Genomic DNA, 19,168 nt, shown 5'->3' with positions numbered 1-19,168 from the left:
TAGCTTTTATACATTAATAGTGTAAATTTTTTGTCAAAAATGCCGGATAATGACCCATAACAAGTGGAATTAATAATCTGAAAAATAAGACAGCGACCTTCTATAGCCGGTTAAATCCCGTAGATAGTGTAAATATTTCATTTTTTTTAACATGTAAGAGAAGAATTTACCTTGTTTCTTGCTTATATAAGTGACCGAGTTTAACTTCTATACACTAATAGTGTAAAATTTTCTAGAATAATGGCAGATAATTACTCATAACAAGTGGAATTAGTAATCCAGAAAATAAGGCAGTAACCTTCTACAATATGTTAAATTGCACTGATAGTATAAAATTTTCATTGTACTGTTGGCGAATGTAAGTTAAATCCTAACTGAATAAGATGTTAAACTATGTTTTATATTCAGCATTTTCTAGTAAAACAAAGTCTTCTCTTGAACATGTAAGAGAAGAATGTAGCTTGTTTCTTGCTTATATAGCTGACTGAGTTTAACTTCTATACACTGTCGGTGTAAATTTTTCAAGACAATGGTAGATAGTACTCACAAGTCATAACAAGTGGAATTGGTAATCTGGAAAATAAGGCAGTAATTTTCTACAGCGGGTTAAATTGCACTGATATTTTAAAAAGTTTCGGGAATCTTTTAATGTGACAAGGAATCTTCTTCTTCCATGAGGAGACAAATACTACAAGGAACACTGCGAATTAAGAATAAGAAATACTCCTTTTAAGTCCTTGTCATAGGATTGACTATAATAGTCACTGATGAGAAAACAATGTATAATGGAGTTTAAAAGAACTGCTTTGGGCAGGCTTTTTCTGTTAGCCATAGATAAATAATGCAATTTGCTTTTTGATTGAAGTAAACAAATAAAATTAAAGAGCTTAAGTCCTTGTCTTGTGATTGTGTCTGATAGTAACTAATGGAATATATAGCTCAACTATTGAACACTAATGGATTAATTCAAAAATTAAGTCCTTGTCAAGTGCTTGTGTCTGATAGTAACTAATGACATACTTACATTTTTATTTTGTTTTTTGCTTCCGTCCGGTATCTGCTTTGGGTCCTACTGGAAAGTTCCATTTTAAGTGGTAAGACGCTTCCAACCAAAGGCGTGTGTGTTAGCATGTGATGATGTTTATATGATATACTGTGTTAGCATGATTAATTTTATATAAATATGGTTCAGGGAATTGAAACTCGTCCTTTCGGGGGTACCGCTCAATTGTTCTTGTAGAATTGCCTGTGATTTTGTCTTGTATTTTGAAAAGAGTGCTCACATTTTATGAATGTTGAATTATTGCACTATTTTAGGTGTATATGCATGTGCAGAGTCGCATCTAGGATTAAACTTGATAAGCTCAACCTTAAGGTTGCACTAAAGTTATTGTACTTTTGAAATTATGGGTTCAGATTTAATTAATATTTTTGAAAATTGATTTTTCATATATATATAGATATATATACTGATTTGAATATGCTGCTGGTCATGTTAAGAGAGCTATGGAAGTTGGAACTTCTGATTTACTTGTCTTGTGACTTTGTAGTACTATGTGTTAGATATTTTTAAATATTTGGAGGTCTTAAATGAATAGACACATCTGTTCGTGAAAAAGCATGACTATTCTGAAAAGTCATCTCTTAAATCTATAAATATAGGAACACCCCTGAAGTAGTACAGGAAATATCTGCAGGTATAAACATGGGCTTTGTTGTATTCCGAAGGAAATTGCTTGTATTTTCCTCAATTTGTATGCGGACAATATCTATTTAAGGAAAGTCGACTTATCCACGCCTAGAACCATTTCTTCTTCGATTATGTTTTCCCATTTTTCTAACACTATGAGATACTAACTATTGTGCAAGAACTCTGATTATATATATAAATAAAATACTTGCACACCACAATGGCAAAAACTCTAATGCTCAACTATGCAGGATAGCTTTAGCAGGAAGTGTATACCATGTATGGCAAGAAAGAAACCAAAGTTGGTCCCACTGCTATTACTAGATTGCTTCTGCAGGAGATATTTTTATAGATTGATCAAGAATTCCCAGTTAGCCAGAAAGGATGTAACATCACAATTATTACCATGTGTAGCTAGGATAAGGTGTTATGAAGATGGGATGCTGCTAGATGGATTATGGAACTGACACTGTTTATGTCCAGTTCCTGTTAGTCTTTTTTCCTCCTTTCCTTTACTTGTTTGTTGAGCTGTACATACCCCCCCTCCCCCCCTTTGGTAATTAAATTCTTTATTCACCAAGAAAAAATTGATTTGTTGGCATAGATATATATCACAACTCATATTGTAGGTAAGGACCGCTTAGAGTTAGACACAAAATTCCTAATTCAAATGGATAAATATAGAATGTCCGAGCTTTGGTAGGCATAGTTACTCTGTACCTATACTGGTGGGAGGTAGTAAGTACCCCATGAAACGATCCAGGTGCCCGCAAGCTGGACCAGACACCACCGTGATTAAAAAATAATAAGATTTTCCTTTTCTTAAGACGGAAAAAAACTATATATCTGTCTTATTAATTCAAAGGCTCTTTTCCCAAGGCTTTAGTCTCGTAGTAAGTGTGCAGCGCGTCATGTGTGGTTTAGGCGCACGTCGTAGGTTCGAATCCGCCGCAGACAAAAGCTTGATATTTAACCGGAGAAGAGCAGAGAGGTGGACTTATTATCCACCAAGATTTGAACTGTGCGCCACTGGCTCTCAAAGATTTCTCGATTATTTTAAAAAAGAACCTTTCAGAGACCCTCTGTCACTTTTATAATTCTTTTCCAGGAACATTGCTAATTGACCATAGCCTGAGGAGCCAAAAGAACACCAGTATGTTGTCTGATTTTATGTAATGCATTTATCTGGAATATGATCTGTTAAACTTATCATAAATTAATTATTCTGATGTTCTAGATATGACATGCTGCAACTTATGCTGATTTCTTATGCAAATATGGGCTTATAGGTGCTTAATTCATTCTCCATCTCCCTTCATAAGTCATTTTTCAATGAAAAGGCCTGGAAGATTTTGTAATTATGTTTTAGTTTCGAGAGATAATTTTAGCTATTTTGCTCGGACCCTCCAAAAGTGTTGGCCCACCCGTGTCAGGGAATCCAAAAATATATAACTTTTGGAGGATCCGAGAGACACCCGACAGTATTTTTTGAAGAGCCCGAGCAATAAGATATTTTGTCCTTAGTTTTTAGCTATGTTGCTCAGATCCTCGAAAAACTAGGGTGAGCCGTTCCTAATCCTTAGCTATGATGCCCGGACCCTCTAAAAATGGGATTGTACCCATGTCAGATCCTCTGCCAATTCATAGTTTTATATTGTCTGACACATCCATGGCAGTATTTTTTGAAGAGTCTGAGCAATATAGGTTTTTAGTCGACACACTAGTATATAGGTAGTGCTTGTATCAGCTAGACTCATTAATGCAATTCAGCAAAATTCTGGCAGCTCCTTACTTTCTGGACACATGAAGAAACAGAATCCACTTCTTGTGCCAATAGACACAGTCATTTTCTTTGAATTCTACTGCAATTCAGCTTGAATAATTCAATACTTTCTTTTAGTAATATATAAATATATGTCCACTAACTATCCAACTCCTAAACTCTACCAAACTCACACTAGTAACAACACCAAGAATTAATCCTACATCTTTTTTCCTAATTCCTTTCTAACTTATGGACAAAGAAACCATCATTTTCCTATTCTTTCTAGTAACATTTTTCAGTTTTCAACCTCCAGCAACTTCTCAGATGCTGGCTTCTCGTAGCGGAATCCTAGGTGAATGGCAGTTGTTGCACGGAAGTATAGGTGTATCCGCCATGCACATGCAACTCCTGCGAAATAACAAGGTAGTTATCTTTGATCGAACGGATTTTGGCCGTTCTAACATATCACTTCCAAGGGGCCGTTGTCGCTATGATCGCCATGACTTAGTCCTACACAAAGATTGCTCTGCTCACTCTGCTTTATACGACATCAGGAGCAACACGTTCCGTCCATTAATGGTCCAAACGGACACGTGGTGCTCTTCTGGTGCTGTCCTCCCGGATGGAATGTTAGTCCAAACCGGAGGATACAATGATGGTGATCACGTTATACGTACTTTAGCGCCTTGCACGGGCGAGAATTGTGATTGGGTGGAGCTTCCCAGGATGTTGACTCAACGAAGATGGTATTCAACTGACCACATCCTTCCTGATGGACGAGTAATCGTGATCGGGGGAAGAAGACAACATAACTACGAGTTCTACCCGAAAACTTCCAATGATCCCTCTTTCTGGCTACAATTTCTTAGTGATACCCGAGACGGGAACCACGAGAACAACTTGTATCCGTTTGTGTTCTTACTACCGGATGGAAACCTTTTCATTTTCGCGAATACACGAGCTATAGTTCTTGATTACAAGAAAAATAAGGTTGTCAGGGAATTGCCTTCAATTCCTGGTGATGAACCTAGGAACTATCCGAGCACTGGCTCAGCTGTTTTACTTCCTCTTGACGAAAACGCCCCTATGCGAACCGAAATCATGGTGTGTGGAGGGGCGCCTCGTCGTTCATTTGGACTCAGAACCTATGGCATTTACCTAAACGCCCTTTCAAGTTGTGGACGAATCAGTGTCAGCGATAATCCTGGTATCTGGAAAATGGAGACAATGCCAATGCCACGAGTCATGAGTGATATGGTAATACTACCCAATGGGGATATTCTCATCATAAATGGTGCAGCAGTGGGGACAGCAGGCTGGGATAACGCGCGATACCCTGTCACTAAGCCGGTGATTTACCGGCCTTATAGGGAGGAAAACAACAGGTTTTCGGTCATGGAAGCATCACCGAGACCCCGCCTTTACCATTCCACAGCCATTTTGATGACCGATGGACGAGTTCTAGTCGGAGGAAGCAATCCACATAAATTCTACAATTTTACTAATGTGGAATTCCCAACTGACCTAAGCCTGGAAGCCTTCTCGCCACCATTCTTGGCCCTCGAATACGAGCCTCTAAAACCAAAAATCCTCTCCATCGATAACATCTTGATATACAAAAAGCAATTTTCAGTGACTTTCACTGTGCCTAGATTCTTGAGAATGGGGATTGTTTCGCTCAGGCTCATCGCTCCTTCATTCACCACACATTCTTTTTCGATGAACCAACGAATGGTGGTGTTGAAGAGGGTCGCGGTTTTAACTCTCTCTGCTAATACTTATAGGCTTACAGCATTTGGTCCATCAACTAAAGAAATTGCACCACCAGGATACTACTTGCTCTTTGTAGTACATTTTGGCATACCAAGCTCTGGTGTATGGGTGAAAATTCAGGATCTCTCTGTGTAGTATTTAATTTGGTGATTGCATAGAAAAACAAGTTAGCTCTTTTTTCAGTCAATATAACAAAATCTGGATTGTAGCAAGTTGTGTCATGAACAGTGGCGGAACCAGAAATTTATTCAACGCATTCAAAAACGTTACACTTTGAATTTGAACATATGACTTACCGCAATTTTTGAATCCCCTTTGTCACTTTACTAGAATTTTGTATTAAGAATAGGGCCTAAATTAGTCAAAATAATAAAAAAAAATCATATACTGACCTATTGAATACCTGATGTTAGTAAAAATTGTGCCTAGTAAACACTTCACGAACGATCAGCTAGAAAACAAGACGCATAACATATAACATCCGTGACATGGAAAACAACAAATCACAACGAGACATGTTGTGTGCAAATTGATTCGGATAACACAGTTATTAAGAACAAGTTCAAATACATCAACGACCCCCTAAACTTGTCAAAAAAATTCATATAGGCATATTATGAAGGAAACTGAGCTATTGAACACTGATGTTAGTATAAAAATTGTGCCTAATGAGCACTTCACTAACAATCAGCAATTTATAGGGAAACTGTTTATGTGACAAAGAGTCTCCTCCTCCTAAAAGGAGACAGTCACTTAAAGTTTATGTGGCAAGAAATCTCCTACTCCCAAAAAGGAGACCATCACCACAAGAAAATATTTTACGTAAGAAAAAGAAATACTAGCTTCAAGTACTAGTCATAGCATAGTTACTGATGAGAAAATAATGTAGTTCAAAGAACTGGTGTACATGGGCTATTGTTGTTAGAATTTTCTTTTTTAGTTTCCCACCTAGTTTCCGGTTTCCGGTTTCGGCATTGGAGTCCCGCTATGTCCGAATTCGCGGGGCCTATTTGGGGAAGCCTCCCTACTAAGAATTTTTATAGAATTTATCTCGTACATGTAAATATTTACTTTACTTCATGCCATGCCCATGCAGTTCTCTTTGGATTTTCATGATCATGCTCAGAGCAAAAACCAAGATTTGAATTTATGATACTTGTGACTCAAACATAAAAATAAACAAAAAATAAAAAGTATTAAAATGAAACAAGAGGGGTGACTTAAAGAAAAGAAAGGAGGGGTGACTATGCCATTTGTCTTAAATATTGGATGCAAAAAGTAAACAAATAACAGAATATCTAATCATCAAATAAATCCAAGTGACGCACGGGGACTCAATATTTGTGAACGGAAATACCGATGTAACAGTATTTAACTAGCAAATATTTTACAAAATTTAAAAAAGATTATGATATATAAGCAAAATGTATCTAAAGTATCAAAATTATCCTTTTAAATGAGATTTTTCATAAATGGAAAGTGTGAGAGTCCCAATAAACTATGTCATTAAGACAACAACTACTATACCCAGTAAACTTTTACAAAATGGAGTCTTAAGAAGGTAAAGTGTACGCGATCTTACTCCTATCTTGAGAGGTAGAGAGTTGTTTTGGTAGATCTTCGGCATAAAGAAAAGCAGTTCAAAGCATTATAAAAGACATGGCCAAATAATAAAAAAAACGTAATAAAACTATCTGAATAAAGAAGTCGTAACTGAGAAGTGTTTTTTTAAAATCTTAAGAAGTGAATTAGTCTCTGTGATATTATATCAGTATATGATATATACCATGTAGGTATTATAGAGGATTGATTTCTATTTTCTTGACAAAATGAATCACTCCTTTATGATACCCTATCAGTATATGATATATAACATGTGGTTATCATAGATGATTGGTTTGTGTTTTCGTGAAAAAATGAATCAATCCTTTATGATACACTATCCATATATGATATATACCATGTGAGTATTATGGAGGACCGAAGTAAATTTTTTTGAAGGAACGAATCTGTCATTCATGATACTCTGTCAATGTATGATATATACTAAGTGAGGACTGAATGTTAGGATTGAACGAATTGTCCTCTATAAGACCATGCCAATATAAGGTATATAGCATGTATTATAGAGGACATAGTAGTATTTTTTTTTTTTAAGGAAAACCAGTCTTATATGATACTCTATCAATATATTGTACTCCCTCCTTTTCAATTTATATGAATTCATTTGGTATCATTTAAGAAAGGGGAAGAATTTTGAAACTTGTGGTTCAAAATAAGCCTTGAAAATTTGTGTGGTCAAATCATTCATAAAGTGAATTTGTTTCCAAATTAGGAAAGAGGTCATTCATTTTGGCACGGACTAAAAAGGAAATAGGTTCAAATAAATTGAAACAGATGGAGTATGTACCATGTGGTGGGTATCATAGAGGGTTGATTTATGTTTTCTTGAAAAAATGAATCAGTCCTTTATGGTACCCTTTTAGTATATGATATATACCCTATGGGTATCACAGAGGATTGATTTGTGATTTCTTGAAAAAATGAATTAATCCTTTGTGATAACCTATCAATATATGATATATATCATGTGAGTATTATGTAGGACTAAAGAGTGAATCTTTTTGAAGGAATGAATCTGTCATTTATAATACTCTGTCATTATATGATATATATTAAGCTGGTATCATAGAGGAATGAGGGTTTTTCTGAAGGAATATTGAACGAAATGTCCTATATGATACCATGCCAATAGAAAGTATATAGCATGTATTATAGAGGACCAAGTAGTTTTTTTTTTTTTTTTAAGGAAAGAACCAGTCGTATATGATACCCTATCAATATATGATATATACCATGTAAGTATCATAGTATACAATATACTTCAACTACTACCTTTTTGGTATACTACATGCTAGAATAATTTTTTTTTTTTGATAATTATTATAAAAAAAATTAAAAAAATGAAAAGAGAAAAAAGAACAAAAAGAACAAAAAAAATAAGCCAAAAAGTGTGTAGAACTAAATTATGAAGCAAAATAAAAAACAAAAAATATTTTGAAAACAGAATGAAATTTAAAAAAAGAAGAAAAATAAAATAAAATGACCTTAGTATTTTTGTTACTTATTTCTTGTTTTAATCTAATTATTTAATTTTTCAAATTTTGGTAGTCTAAAAATAGTTAGGTATTATGTTTATTTTTATGTTTAATTTAATTTTTAAAAAGAAAATAGAAAGATAAAAAGAAAAGGAAAAAGAACCAACTATTTTGCCTAAAAGAAGAGCATGTAATGCTGACAAAGAGTACAAAAGCATGTGTTGACTAACGTGCTGATATCAAACACGTTACTTAAAAAGAAAAATAAATTATTCAATCCACTTATCATTAAAAAAAAAAAAAAAAAACTCAAAAATCCACATGAAACCACAAATTTTCACTTGAAATTCAGTTAAAAAACACAAACCCCGTCATCATTCTCATGTTTTTTTTTTTCATAATATACATACAAATAATTGAATGTTTGAATACAGGTCTATTATCCGTGAAACGGATCATAGCTGATAAAATTGTAATAAAAGATTCGTAGAAAGACCTGACTTAGTAATTCTCCTCGACAACCTTCACTCATTAACTTGCGCTATGAACAAAGCTATCAAGATAAGTTGTTGCATTATTCGCAATAATAATTAGAAAAATACCATCACAGACATAAATAAACGACAAATAAGAAATAGTTCCTCGTAACCAAAACACCAACACAAATATGTATTTACAGAAATTTAGTTTCAAAACTCAAATAGAAACAGTTAATATTAACAAATAAAGGAAATCAAATAGAAGAATTAAAGGAAATCAAGTTATCCAAATATGAGGCACGCTAATTAGTCGTTGGTGTCCAAAAAAATAGGATATAAGGTACATGTCTACCATGCATATTTGCAGTAAATTAAGTTGAGCTAATATTAGAAGTGTAACCAAAGTGGGTTTTGTCAGCAATTTTAATTTTAATTAAATTACAGTTTCTAGTTCAATTCGAAGCAGATATGGAAGCTTAAATATTTACGATTACAACCATCTTTAACTTTCTTCATTAAGCAAATATTTTATAAATTTAAGAGCATAAAAGCCTTTTATTATTTGAAGGATATTTTGATCAACCAACATTTAAATTCATGCTTTTAAAATAATATAGATAGATAGATATTTCATATGTAGATTAATTAATCAAACCGTATTAGAATTTTAAGAAAAAAAAATGTCTATAATATAATTAAATAGTTCTACATAATTTTTTTAATTTATTTTCAACAACATAAACAATATACTCAATTTAATCCCACAAAAACTTGGAACCATATCATGTGCACGTGTCTAAGTATATCTAAAAGATACCTTATCTAAATAAAAAAACTTTAATATTGCACTACTAGTCCAATTTAAACAATTCAAATATTATTAATTAGAAAAGGATATGGATAAATCATAATCCTTAATCTTTGCAGTTTCCTTTTGAATTTAAAATTACTTAAAATAGCCAATAAGTTTTTGTACAATATATACACTCTGTCACTTGCATAGAATCGTGTGAAGCTAAAGTATTGCTCTTTTATAGAATCAAGAAACCTAAAATCCATCAAAACCAAAATCTGGATAATATAGTCAAACTTTTTTATAATAACTATTCTCCATAACAACATTTCAGTTAAATATTTTTTGGAACCACTTTTCAATGTTATGTTATATTATATGTTCTATAAATATAGTCTAGCCTTCATAAATCACACTAAAGCGAACACCCAACTATGAAAAAGCCTCCTTAAGGGTGGGTTAGGTTAGTCAATCCAGCCCGAGATGCGTTTGCCGACAAAATCGCCGTAGAAATTCCTACTTTTCAATAGGGGCCGACCTCCTCGTCCTAGCCAATCTCCTTTTGGATTAAGGCCAGACATGACCCTGAAAATATCAACCTTGACCTCGAATAAGTCTTCGGCTTCAATTCAGGCCAGTTGTATGATGTATGCATTTTACTATATAACATTTAAAACATATCCGAACAAATGACGGTGAATAATTTTTTTTTGTGTCTATAATACAATTAAACAGTTCCAAATAAAAATATTCAATTTTTTTACAAACTCAAAAGAGATGAGACTTGAAAACACGTCAGGACCACGTGTCTAATTTAGTTGTTTGATACCTTATCTAAATCAAAAACCTTTAAATGATTGCAATTCTAGTCCAACTTAAACAATTCAAATATTATTATTAATTAAAAAAGGATATGGATAAATCATAATCCTTAATATTTGTGGTTCCCTTATCAATTTAAAAACTACTTAAAACCATTAAATACTATTTACTATATATACACACTCTATCAATATATATACACACAGTTTTGCTCTTTTATTGAATCAAGAAAACTAAAAACAATCTCTAATTCTCTACTGGTAAGCCTTTTTTTCCTCTTTAATCATTAATCATTTTTAATTATGCAGATTAAATAGTGAAATTTCTCAAAATTTATATAAAAAAAAAAATTGGAGTTTATTTTTATTTTTATTGGTTATGAGTGTAAAGTTCTGATCTTTTTTCTCTGTATTATTTGTGATTATACAGATTAATGTTGAATTTTCTTGAAATTGCTAAATGTTGGGGCTTTTTTTTTTTTTGTAATTTTTTATTGGAGTATTTTTGTTGAGATTAATAAAGGGTATGAGTTATTTTTTGCTGAAAATTGGATTATTTTTTTTCATCTAAATTTTGTAATTTTTGATTGGTTGTGAGTGTAAAGTTCTGATCTTTTGAGTATTTTTGTTGAGATACATAATGGGTGTGAGCTAATTTTTTCTGGTGATCTTGTTTTAGATTATTCTTTTTTTTTTTTTTTTTTGGTAATTTTTTGATTGGTTATAAGTGTAAAGTTATGATCTTTTTTTCTCTGTATTAATTCTTAATTATGAAGATTAGTGTTGAATTTTCTATAATGTGATAAAAAAATTGTAGCTTTTTTTTTTTCTGTAAATTTTTAATGGTTATGGATGTAAAGTTTGATCTTTGGAGTATTTTTGTTGAGATTAATAAAGGGTATGAGTTGATTTTTCTTTTTATTTTCTTCTTATTTTTGTAATTTTTGATTGGTTATGGGTGTAAAGTTGTGATCTTTGGAATATTTTTGCTAATCTTAATAAAGGGTATGAGTTGATTTTTCTATTCTTTTTTCTTATTTTTTGTAATTTTTATTGGTTATGGGGTGTAAAGTTGTGATCTTTGGAGTATTTTTGCTGAGATTAACAAAGGGTATGAGTTGATTTTTTTTTTTCCTTCTTATTTTTGTAATTTTTGATTGGTTTATGGGTGTAAAGTTCTGATCTTTGGAATATTTTTGCTAATCTTGATAAAGGGTGTGAGTTGATTTTTCTATTCTTCTTCTTATTTTTGTAATTTTTATTGGTTATGGGGTGTAAAGCTCTGATCTTTGGAATATTTTTGCTGAGATTAATAAAGGGTATGGGTTGATTTTTCTTTTTTTCTTGTTATTTTTGTAATTTTTGATTGGTTATGGGTGTAAAGTTGTGATCTTTGGAATATTTTTTCTAATCTTAATAAAGGGTATGGGTTGATTTTTCTATTCTTCTTCTTATTTTTGTAATTTTTATTGGTTATGGGGTGTAAAGTTGTGATCTTTGGAGTATTTTGTTGAGATTAATAAAAGGTATGATTTAATTTTTCTGGTGATATTGTTTTACTTGGAGATTTTTTGTTGGTGGAAAAAAATCTTGTGGTTAGGATATGTTTTAATCATAAAGATTAGTGTGTTATGAGATTGGTGACATTGCAGATTAATGCTCAAAATTGGACTACCTTTTATCAAAATTTAGATGGATAGGTGTAGTTCTGATTATAGAGTTATTTTGTTGAGATTTATAAAGGATGTGTGTGGGGTTAATTTTCTTGAAATTGCTAAAAATTGGAGCCTTTACTTTTTTTCTTCTTATTTTTGTAATTTTTGATTGGTTATGAGTGTAAAGTTCTGATCTTTGGAGTATTTTTGTTGAGATTAATGAAGGGTGTGAGTGGTTTTTTCTTTTTCTGGTTATCTTGGTTTACTTGGAGATTGTTAATACAAAAAAAGTGTATTAGTTAATGCTTGTATTAGTTACGTGCAATTTCTCAAAATTAGACTACTTTCTTTTTTCAATTTTTAGATGGATATATGAGTGTAGTTCTGATTTTGCAGTTATTTGTTGATTTTAATAAAGGGTAATTTTGGTTTTGTAAATATTGGCTACTAATGATGATAATTTTGTCATGGTACTCCAGGGTGGGTTGTGGTATTTGAGAACTCTTTGAATTGCAGATATTACTTTACTATTGGCTAATTATTTGTTGTGTATTGCAGGTTTGACAAAGATGAGAGAAAGTAATCCTGGAAAGTTTCTGTTGTTCCTTCTTTTTTTAAATGTGGTCTCAACTATAGTGGTACGTGAATTCCCGATTCACACCTTTGGATATCTCTCTTCGTATAATTTTCATGAGTACACAACCTCTCTATAGCAGTCATCCTCTATAACAATATTTCACTATACCGGCCAAGTTTACTTTGAAAATGATTTTCATATGTTGTTATATTATATGTTCTCTATAACAACACTATCTAAAAAATATCGGGAAAACGACTTTTTTATAGAAATGTTTGATGCATATTTTTTGAGTTCTTAAATCTATGTTTTGCTTTGTCAATTCTATGAATTTCGACTTCTTCTATATATGTGTTTCATTTTGTCATTTCTTATTTTATCAAAAATAATAGATGTATCTCATTATGTACATTGGTGTCATCCCTATTGCAGATTGCTTCTGCTCCACCAACTTGTCCTGCTGATCTTGGTAGTGATTGTGGCAGTAATTCAGGTGAATGGGAAGGGGAGTTCTTCCCTGGAATTCCAAAAATTAAGTATGAGGTAATAATGATAATATATGCCGAATTCACTTTTTTCTCATTAGTTACATCAATTTAAGTATTGAATTTGTATGTGATTGGGATATGTTATTTTACTGAATTCTAATTGCTAATGTTTAGGGTCCATCTAGTAAGAATCCACTTTCCTTTAAATGGTACAATGCTGAGGAGGAGATTCTTGGAAAAAAGATGAAGGTCAGTTGTGAATAATGATCACTTGCTTTTAGGATTCTTGGCGAAGACGGTTTGATTTATTTTGTACCTGTAATTTCTTTGTTTGATATAGGATTGGATGAGATTTAGCGTAGCATTTTGGCATACGTTCCGTGGCACAGGAGCTGATCCATTTGGTGCTCCTACAAAGTCGTGGCCGTGGGAAGATGGTACCAATTCCCTGGCGATGGCCAAGAGAAGACGTGAGTTCATCGATTACTATTTCTTCCAATTTAGTAGCAATACTAAGGTCCCGTTTGTCCATACAAATTTTTCACCCCCTTTTTTTTTTCCAAAAAATAAAATAAGATCAGAACAGTGTTTGGTTATACATTGGTGATTGGACTGACTTTTTGAAGAGATTCAAGTTTGAAATAGTGATTTTCACCAGTTTTTCAAGTGAATTTTTCTTTCCCACTCATAAAACTTTAACGTTTTCTCACATGAAATTTACGTCCAAACACAACTTCATCTTCCAAGTACAAATTTTCAACTTTGACGTCAAAACACTCTTTTTCAAACTTCAACCAGATAAATGTCTGAACGTTTTCTTTTTCAAATTTCAACCAAATCTATGTCCCCAAGCCTACTAAGTAGCTTTCGAACAGAACCTTTTTCTCACTCTTATTACTAATTACAGTGAGAGCAAACTTTGAGTTCCTCGAGAAACTTGGAGTGGAAAGATGGTGCTTCCATGATAGGGACATCGCTCCGGAGGGAAAGACCATTCAGGTAAATTTGAGAGAACATTAAATCAGATATGTTTGATGTTTTTAAACCTTTTATTCCCCCTTTACTTCTAAATTCTGATGGATCTACCGTCTGTCCTCTCTTATATGAGCATAAATTCTCTTTTTACCCAAAGAATCTCACATTAACTCAAAATATATGGTTTGTGTTGTAGGAAACAAATGCAAACTTGGATGAAGTGGTGGCTCTTGCCAAAGAGCTTCAGGTAATACTGAGTTATTAGCTTAATGAACAATTAAGTAGTAAACCAACTAATAGCAAGTTTGGTCAAAAGCTTTTGGGAAGCCAAAAGCGCTTATTCTAGAGAGTTGAGGTGGTTGGCTAAGATTTTGGGAACAAAACTTCCAGAAGTATTTTTTTTTCAAAAGAACTTATAAGAAAAAGCACTTTTCAAGATAAGCATAGTTTGGAAGCTTGGACAAACCGGCATAAGGATCATAACTTTTTCAATGAAAAAGGGATTTTCCTTCTCTCACAGTTTGCTATGCCTTCTTGAAGCTAATACCAGTTTTACTAGTTCATCTTGTCATGTTTTTTCTAATGGTTCTTCTAAGAAACATGTGAGGTTCAACTGTGATTTACAGGGAGATAAAATTCATCTTTTGTGGGGTACCGCTCAATTGTTCCTCCATCCTCGTTACATGCATGGTGCTGCTACTAGGTATGATTTAGTATAAAATTGCCTTTGATTCACACTGTATATAAGAAGAGCGTTCACACTCTGGAAATGTTGAATTACAGTCCTGAATTAGGTGTATATGCATATGCCGCTGCTCAGGTCAAGAAAGCCATTGAGGTTCGAACTTCTGCTTTCCTCGTTATGTGGCTTTGAATTATGAGATATCCGACTATTGAACAAGAACCGTGATTATATAAACAAATGCAGTACTTGAAGTAGGATTTACTCTAATTTTCATTTTCAGGTTACCCATTATCTTGGGGGAGAAAATTATGTCTTTTGGGGTGGTCGAGAAGGTTACCAGAGCCTCCTAAACACAGATATGGAAAGAGAACTTGACCATATGGTGAGATTGCTATGTTAAAAGTTACAAGCAAAGTTCAAATATGTAAATTTCACTTTTAAAATACTCTGCATCCGCCTCTGTATCCAATGTTTTGCACTAGTGACTGAACCAGGAATTTTAGTACTGAGGAGATGTGATTTTTAATTCCTCGCAGGCGAGGTTCATGGAAGCTGCCGTTGCTTACAAAAAGAAGATTGGCTTCAATGGTATTTCAACTTAACTGTTCTAATATTGTAGAATTTACTTTTCTATTGTGGAGCTTAAAGCTATTTTAAATACTTTAGTTACTTTCTGATTTGACATCTTTTAGCCGTGATTCTTATTAGTTTGTAAATTAGCCTCACTTTTTTTTTTTTTTGATTCCAGGAACATTACTTATTGAACCAAAGCCCCAAGAGCCAACAAAACACCAGTATGTTTAGTTTACGTGATTCATTTTCTTCTAATACAGTTTCCTAAACTTTTGCCTAAATTACTTATTATGTTACACTAGGTATGACTGGGATGCTGCAACATCTGCTAATTTCTTACGCAAATATGGGCTTATCGGTACTTAATTCATTCCCCATTTCCTCATAAGTGCATTCTCCAAATAAGTGGCATGGGAGCTCTGTGATTAAATTCTTACTTTCGAGTAAGAGGGAATTCTTATGATTTTGGATTTGCATTTTCTGCAGGAGAGTTCAAATTAAACATTGAGTGTAACCATGCCACTTTGGCTGGTCACAGGTTTGTGTTCTTTTCTTCTTTTAAGCTCCCCTTTTGAATTCAATCTTCTCAAACTACCGGTCTGGTTGGACTTGATCTGTTCTGTTTAATAGAATGTTCGGCCAAGCTTTTGTAAGAAAAAAGTGATTATTTTAGAGAGTTAAGGTGTTCGGCCAAACTTTTAGGAACAAAATAAGTGTTTTTGAGTAGTAGCGGAAATTTTTTTCCAGAAGCGGAAAAAGTACTTTTTCCCATAAACAGTATTGCTTCTCTAATGTTGGCAACAATGCTTTTCAAATTGATTAGCCAAACGCAAACTGCTACTTTCCAGTAGTACTTTTCTAAAAAACACTTCTGATATAACACTTCCAAAATAAGCATATTTTTGGAAGTTTTGCCAAACAGGCTATAAGTATGCATGACTATGGCACCTTCTTAAAACCTACTTGTGTTTTGCAGCTGTCATCATGACCTTGAAACAGCAAGAATTAACGGTTTGCTGGGCAACATTGACGCAAATAGTGGCGATCCCCAGACCGGTATGAGAATACTTATTAAACATGTTCATTTTTTCCCTTGTGGTTGGTGTAACACCCCAAGACTTCGGGTTATGATTTATGAAAGCTTCTTTCTGATGCAGGTTGGGACACCGATCAATTTTTGATGGATGTCGCGGAAGCAACATTGGTGATGCAAACCGTTATTAAAAATGTTCGTGATTAGACATATGTTGTTTGATTACGAGAAAACTGACGAGTGTGAATCAGTTAAAGCTCGCTTAGTTCTTATATCCTAACAGCTGATCTTTCGTATCTACAGGGAGGATTGGCACCAGGAGGATTCAACTTCGATGCAAAATTGTTAGTTCCCTACTCCACTATTACCTTTTCTTTTCCAACAAGAATGTTTGACTCTGATTATCTTTACTTTACCCATCATATGTTACACATCTTTGAGCAACAAATCAGTCAATATCATTCGGATGGATTAACTAATCCAAAGACAATACATGTATTATTGTCTGTCGTATCACAAAAGTATATTTAGAGAATTCATGTTTGTTTGTTATAAGGAGCTTAAAGCTTTTGAAATTTTCCTTGTTCACTAATAAATCGACTAATTAAACTCATGTTTCTATAATCAATTCAATCCATCGATTGAATCGGGGGAAAACGCCTGCCAGAAGATCTTGAATTTAAGAGAAGGTTGCTTCGATATATCCGTGGTTTGTTTGTTTAGTTTATTCCTCATTCCTCCCTTTCTCACCTTACAAAGACAGGTTATGACAATATTAGTATTAGTAATAGTTCAGTTTTATGATTCTGAGGATTCTTATCTGAATAATAATAAGAAGTTGTTTGTTCGTCATAATAGGCGGAGGGAGAGTACTGATGTTGAAGACCTGTTTATTGCTCACATTGCTGGTATGGACACTCTGGCCCGTGGCCTAAGAAATGCTGCCAAACTAATTGAGGTGGTGTTCCTTTCTTAACTACTAACCAATTTTGGCAAGATGGTGTGAATTCATTTGTCAAATGGATTGATCAATGATGATCAATCAACTAATATAACAAGTCAAAAATGCAATAGTGTACTTAATGCTCTTGTTTGCAAACAGGATGGCTCGTTGAGCGAGCTTGTCAGAAAGCGATATCAGAGTTTTGACACAGAGCTTGGTGCTGCAATTGAGGTATTGTTTTACTACTATCACCTTTTTGTTTTCAATCTGTTTTCCGTGTTTCATTCTCTAATGCGTGCGAATAAAACTACGCGTTTTCCAACAGGCTGGGAAGGCTGACTTTGAAATGCTTGAGAAGAAGGCGATTGAATGGGGAGAACCTAAAGTTCCTTCTGGAAAGCAGGTGAGACCATCTTTAGTTTATTGAATTCATATTTTGTGGCTACATCTCTTCGATTTTGTCCCTTCGGGGCGGGTTCCATATATCTTTTGATTTTACATTGACATTTTAAAGACAACGGTCATGCTTACAAAGTTGCCATAAATAATATTTCAGTGTTCGCAATACTGAAGTTTATTATTTATGGATGATGATTTGGACGTCATTATCTGCAAATACTGAACTTCAAGTATTTTAAATACCAGTGAAATACTTAAAAACTTGTTTGAAAAGTATACCAAGTATAATAATGGTTTTCACTCAGGGTACATCAACTCTTTTTCAAGTGAAATGAATGTCCGAACACGATTGAACTTTTAAATACTCGTTTTAACTTTAACACCAATTACTTTTTCTTTTTAAAGTGATTAACCATCTCTCCTCAACAGTTGGTAGTAAACAGACATTGTTTCTTGCTAATTTTAGTTTCTTTCACATGTTTGAACTTATCAGATCTTCCATGTTATTTTCAGACCTTCCAAGATTATTTTTCATATTAGAATGCAATTGGTAGTAAACAGACATAGCCAATTGATTTCTCTGTGATCTCACTTTGATTTTATTATTCAAAATATTGCAGGAACTTGCTGAGATGATTCTTCAATCAGCATTGTAAGGATCCAGAGTTTAAAACTTAGCATGGTAGTTAATAAATATGAGTAGAATGGAAAATTAGAAAAAATAAATAGGCCAAGGGTAACACTTTGGACAGTACTAGCATGAACTTACTTTTTTTTTTCGCAGTGTGTAATTACTCACTGTTGGTTTCCAGATATTCTTTCATAGTACTGATTATGCAGAAAGTTAAATATTACACTTTTTAATATCACTTACATTTTTATTTTGTTATAGCTATTTGATATTTGGTGCTCATTGGTTCAATTAATATTACACTTAAACCATATTATTATCTTCAAAATGGAAGCACTAGAAAAGGCATAATGTTAAACATCATGATGAGTAAAGCATATGATTGCATTTGAATGGCTTTATCTAAGTGCCATCATGTTTAAAACTTGGTTTGTTGTGAAAAATGGATAACTAATCAAGCAATATGTAGCGATTTTAGAATTTGAACATTATAAGTGTTAGTTCGATTTGTATAACTTTATGCACATCTGCCTCTTCTAGCATCTATTGTCTATTATGCAACGCTTCAATCTCAAACAAGTTAGGATCAGCGATCTAAATTCTGATTTTCCGTGTTGCTTTATCATGCAATATGGGGCAATCTTTTCGGACTTAGGTCGTGGTCGTGGATCTATCGGAAACAGTCTCTCTACCTCTCATGGTAGAAGTAAGGTCTGCACACATTCCACCTTCCTCAGGCCCCACTTGTGGATTACAATGGGTATGTTGTTGTTGTTGTTAACCTGGTCGG

The 19,168-nt window shown here is 33.4% G+C and overlaps 2 protein-coding genes across 2 annotated transcripts; both read left to right on the top strand.

Moving 5' to 3' along the window:
• Positions 1-3,553: 3,553 nt before the first annotated feature.
• Positions 3,554-5,572, top strand: LOC132040697 (aldehyde oxidase GLOX). Its single transcript, XM_059431354.1, has one exon. It carries the CDS (start codon positions 3,705-3,707, stop codon positions 5,361-5,363), a length of 1,659 nt encoding a protein of 552 aa, XP_059287337.1. The 5' UTR covers positions 3,554-3,704; the 3' UTR covers positions 5,364-5,572.
• Positions 5,573-10,524: 4,952 nt separating this feature from the next.
• On the top strand, positions 10,525-18,638 carry LOC132039532 (xylose isomerase). Its single transcript, XM_059430005.1, has 21 exons — positions 10,525-10,680; positions 12,633-12,712; positions 13,084-13,194; positions 13,314-13,388; positions 13,480-13,609; positions 14,047-14,138; positions 14,311-14,361; positions 14,741-14,817; positions 14,898-14,952; positions 15,080-15,181; positions 15,336-15,387; positions 15,548-15,593; positions 15,675-15,730; positions 15,859-15,910; positions 16,349-16,428; positions 16,530-16,600; positions 16,709-16,749; positions 17,264-17,363; positions 17,508-17,579; positions 17,674-17,751; positions 18,368-18,638. Exons 2-21 carry the CDS (start codon positions 12,644-12,646, stop codon positions 18,401-18,403), a joined length of 1,446 nt encoding a protein of 481 aa, XP_059285988.1. The 5' UTR covers positions 10,525-10,680; positions 12,633-12,643; the 3' UTR covers positions 18,404-18,638.
• Positions 18,639-19,168: the final 530 nt, after the last annotated feature.

The sequence above is a fragment of the Lycium ferocissimum genome, chromosome 12 (assembly GCF_029784015.1).
Source record: "Lycium ferocissimum isolate CSIRO_LF1 chromosome 12, AGI_CSIRO_Lferr_CH_V1, whole genome shotgun sequence".
Classification (NCBI taxonomy): Eukaryota; Viridiplantae; Streptophyta; class Magnoliopsida; order Solanales; family Solanaceae; genus Lycium; species Lycium ferocissimum.
The sequence above is the reverse complement of the archived record's forward strand: the minus strand, read 5'-3'. Positions and strand labels throughout refer to the sequence as shown.

Excerpts from the sequence above, each read along its gene's own strand:
- LOC132039532 (XM_059430005.1), top strand. The coding sequence starts at position 12,644 with ATGAGAGAAAGTAATCCTGGAAAGTTTCTGTTGTTCCTTCTTTTTTTA. Across the intron at positions 15,731-15,858 it reads ACGCAAATATGGGCTTATCG|GAGAGTTCAAATTAAACATT; the intron begins GTACTTAATTCA and ends CATTTTCTGCAG. Across the intron at positions 16,429-16,529 it reads TAGTGGCGATCCCCAGACCG|GTTGGGACACCGATCAATTT; the intron begins GTATGAGAATAC and ends TTTCTGATGCAG.
- LOC132040697 (XM_059431354.1), top strand. The coding sequence starts at position 3,705 with ATGGACAAAGAAACCATCATTTTCCTATTCTTTCTAGTAACATTTTTC.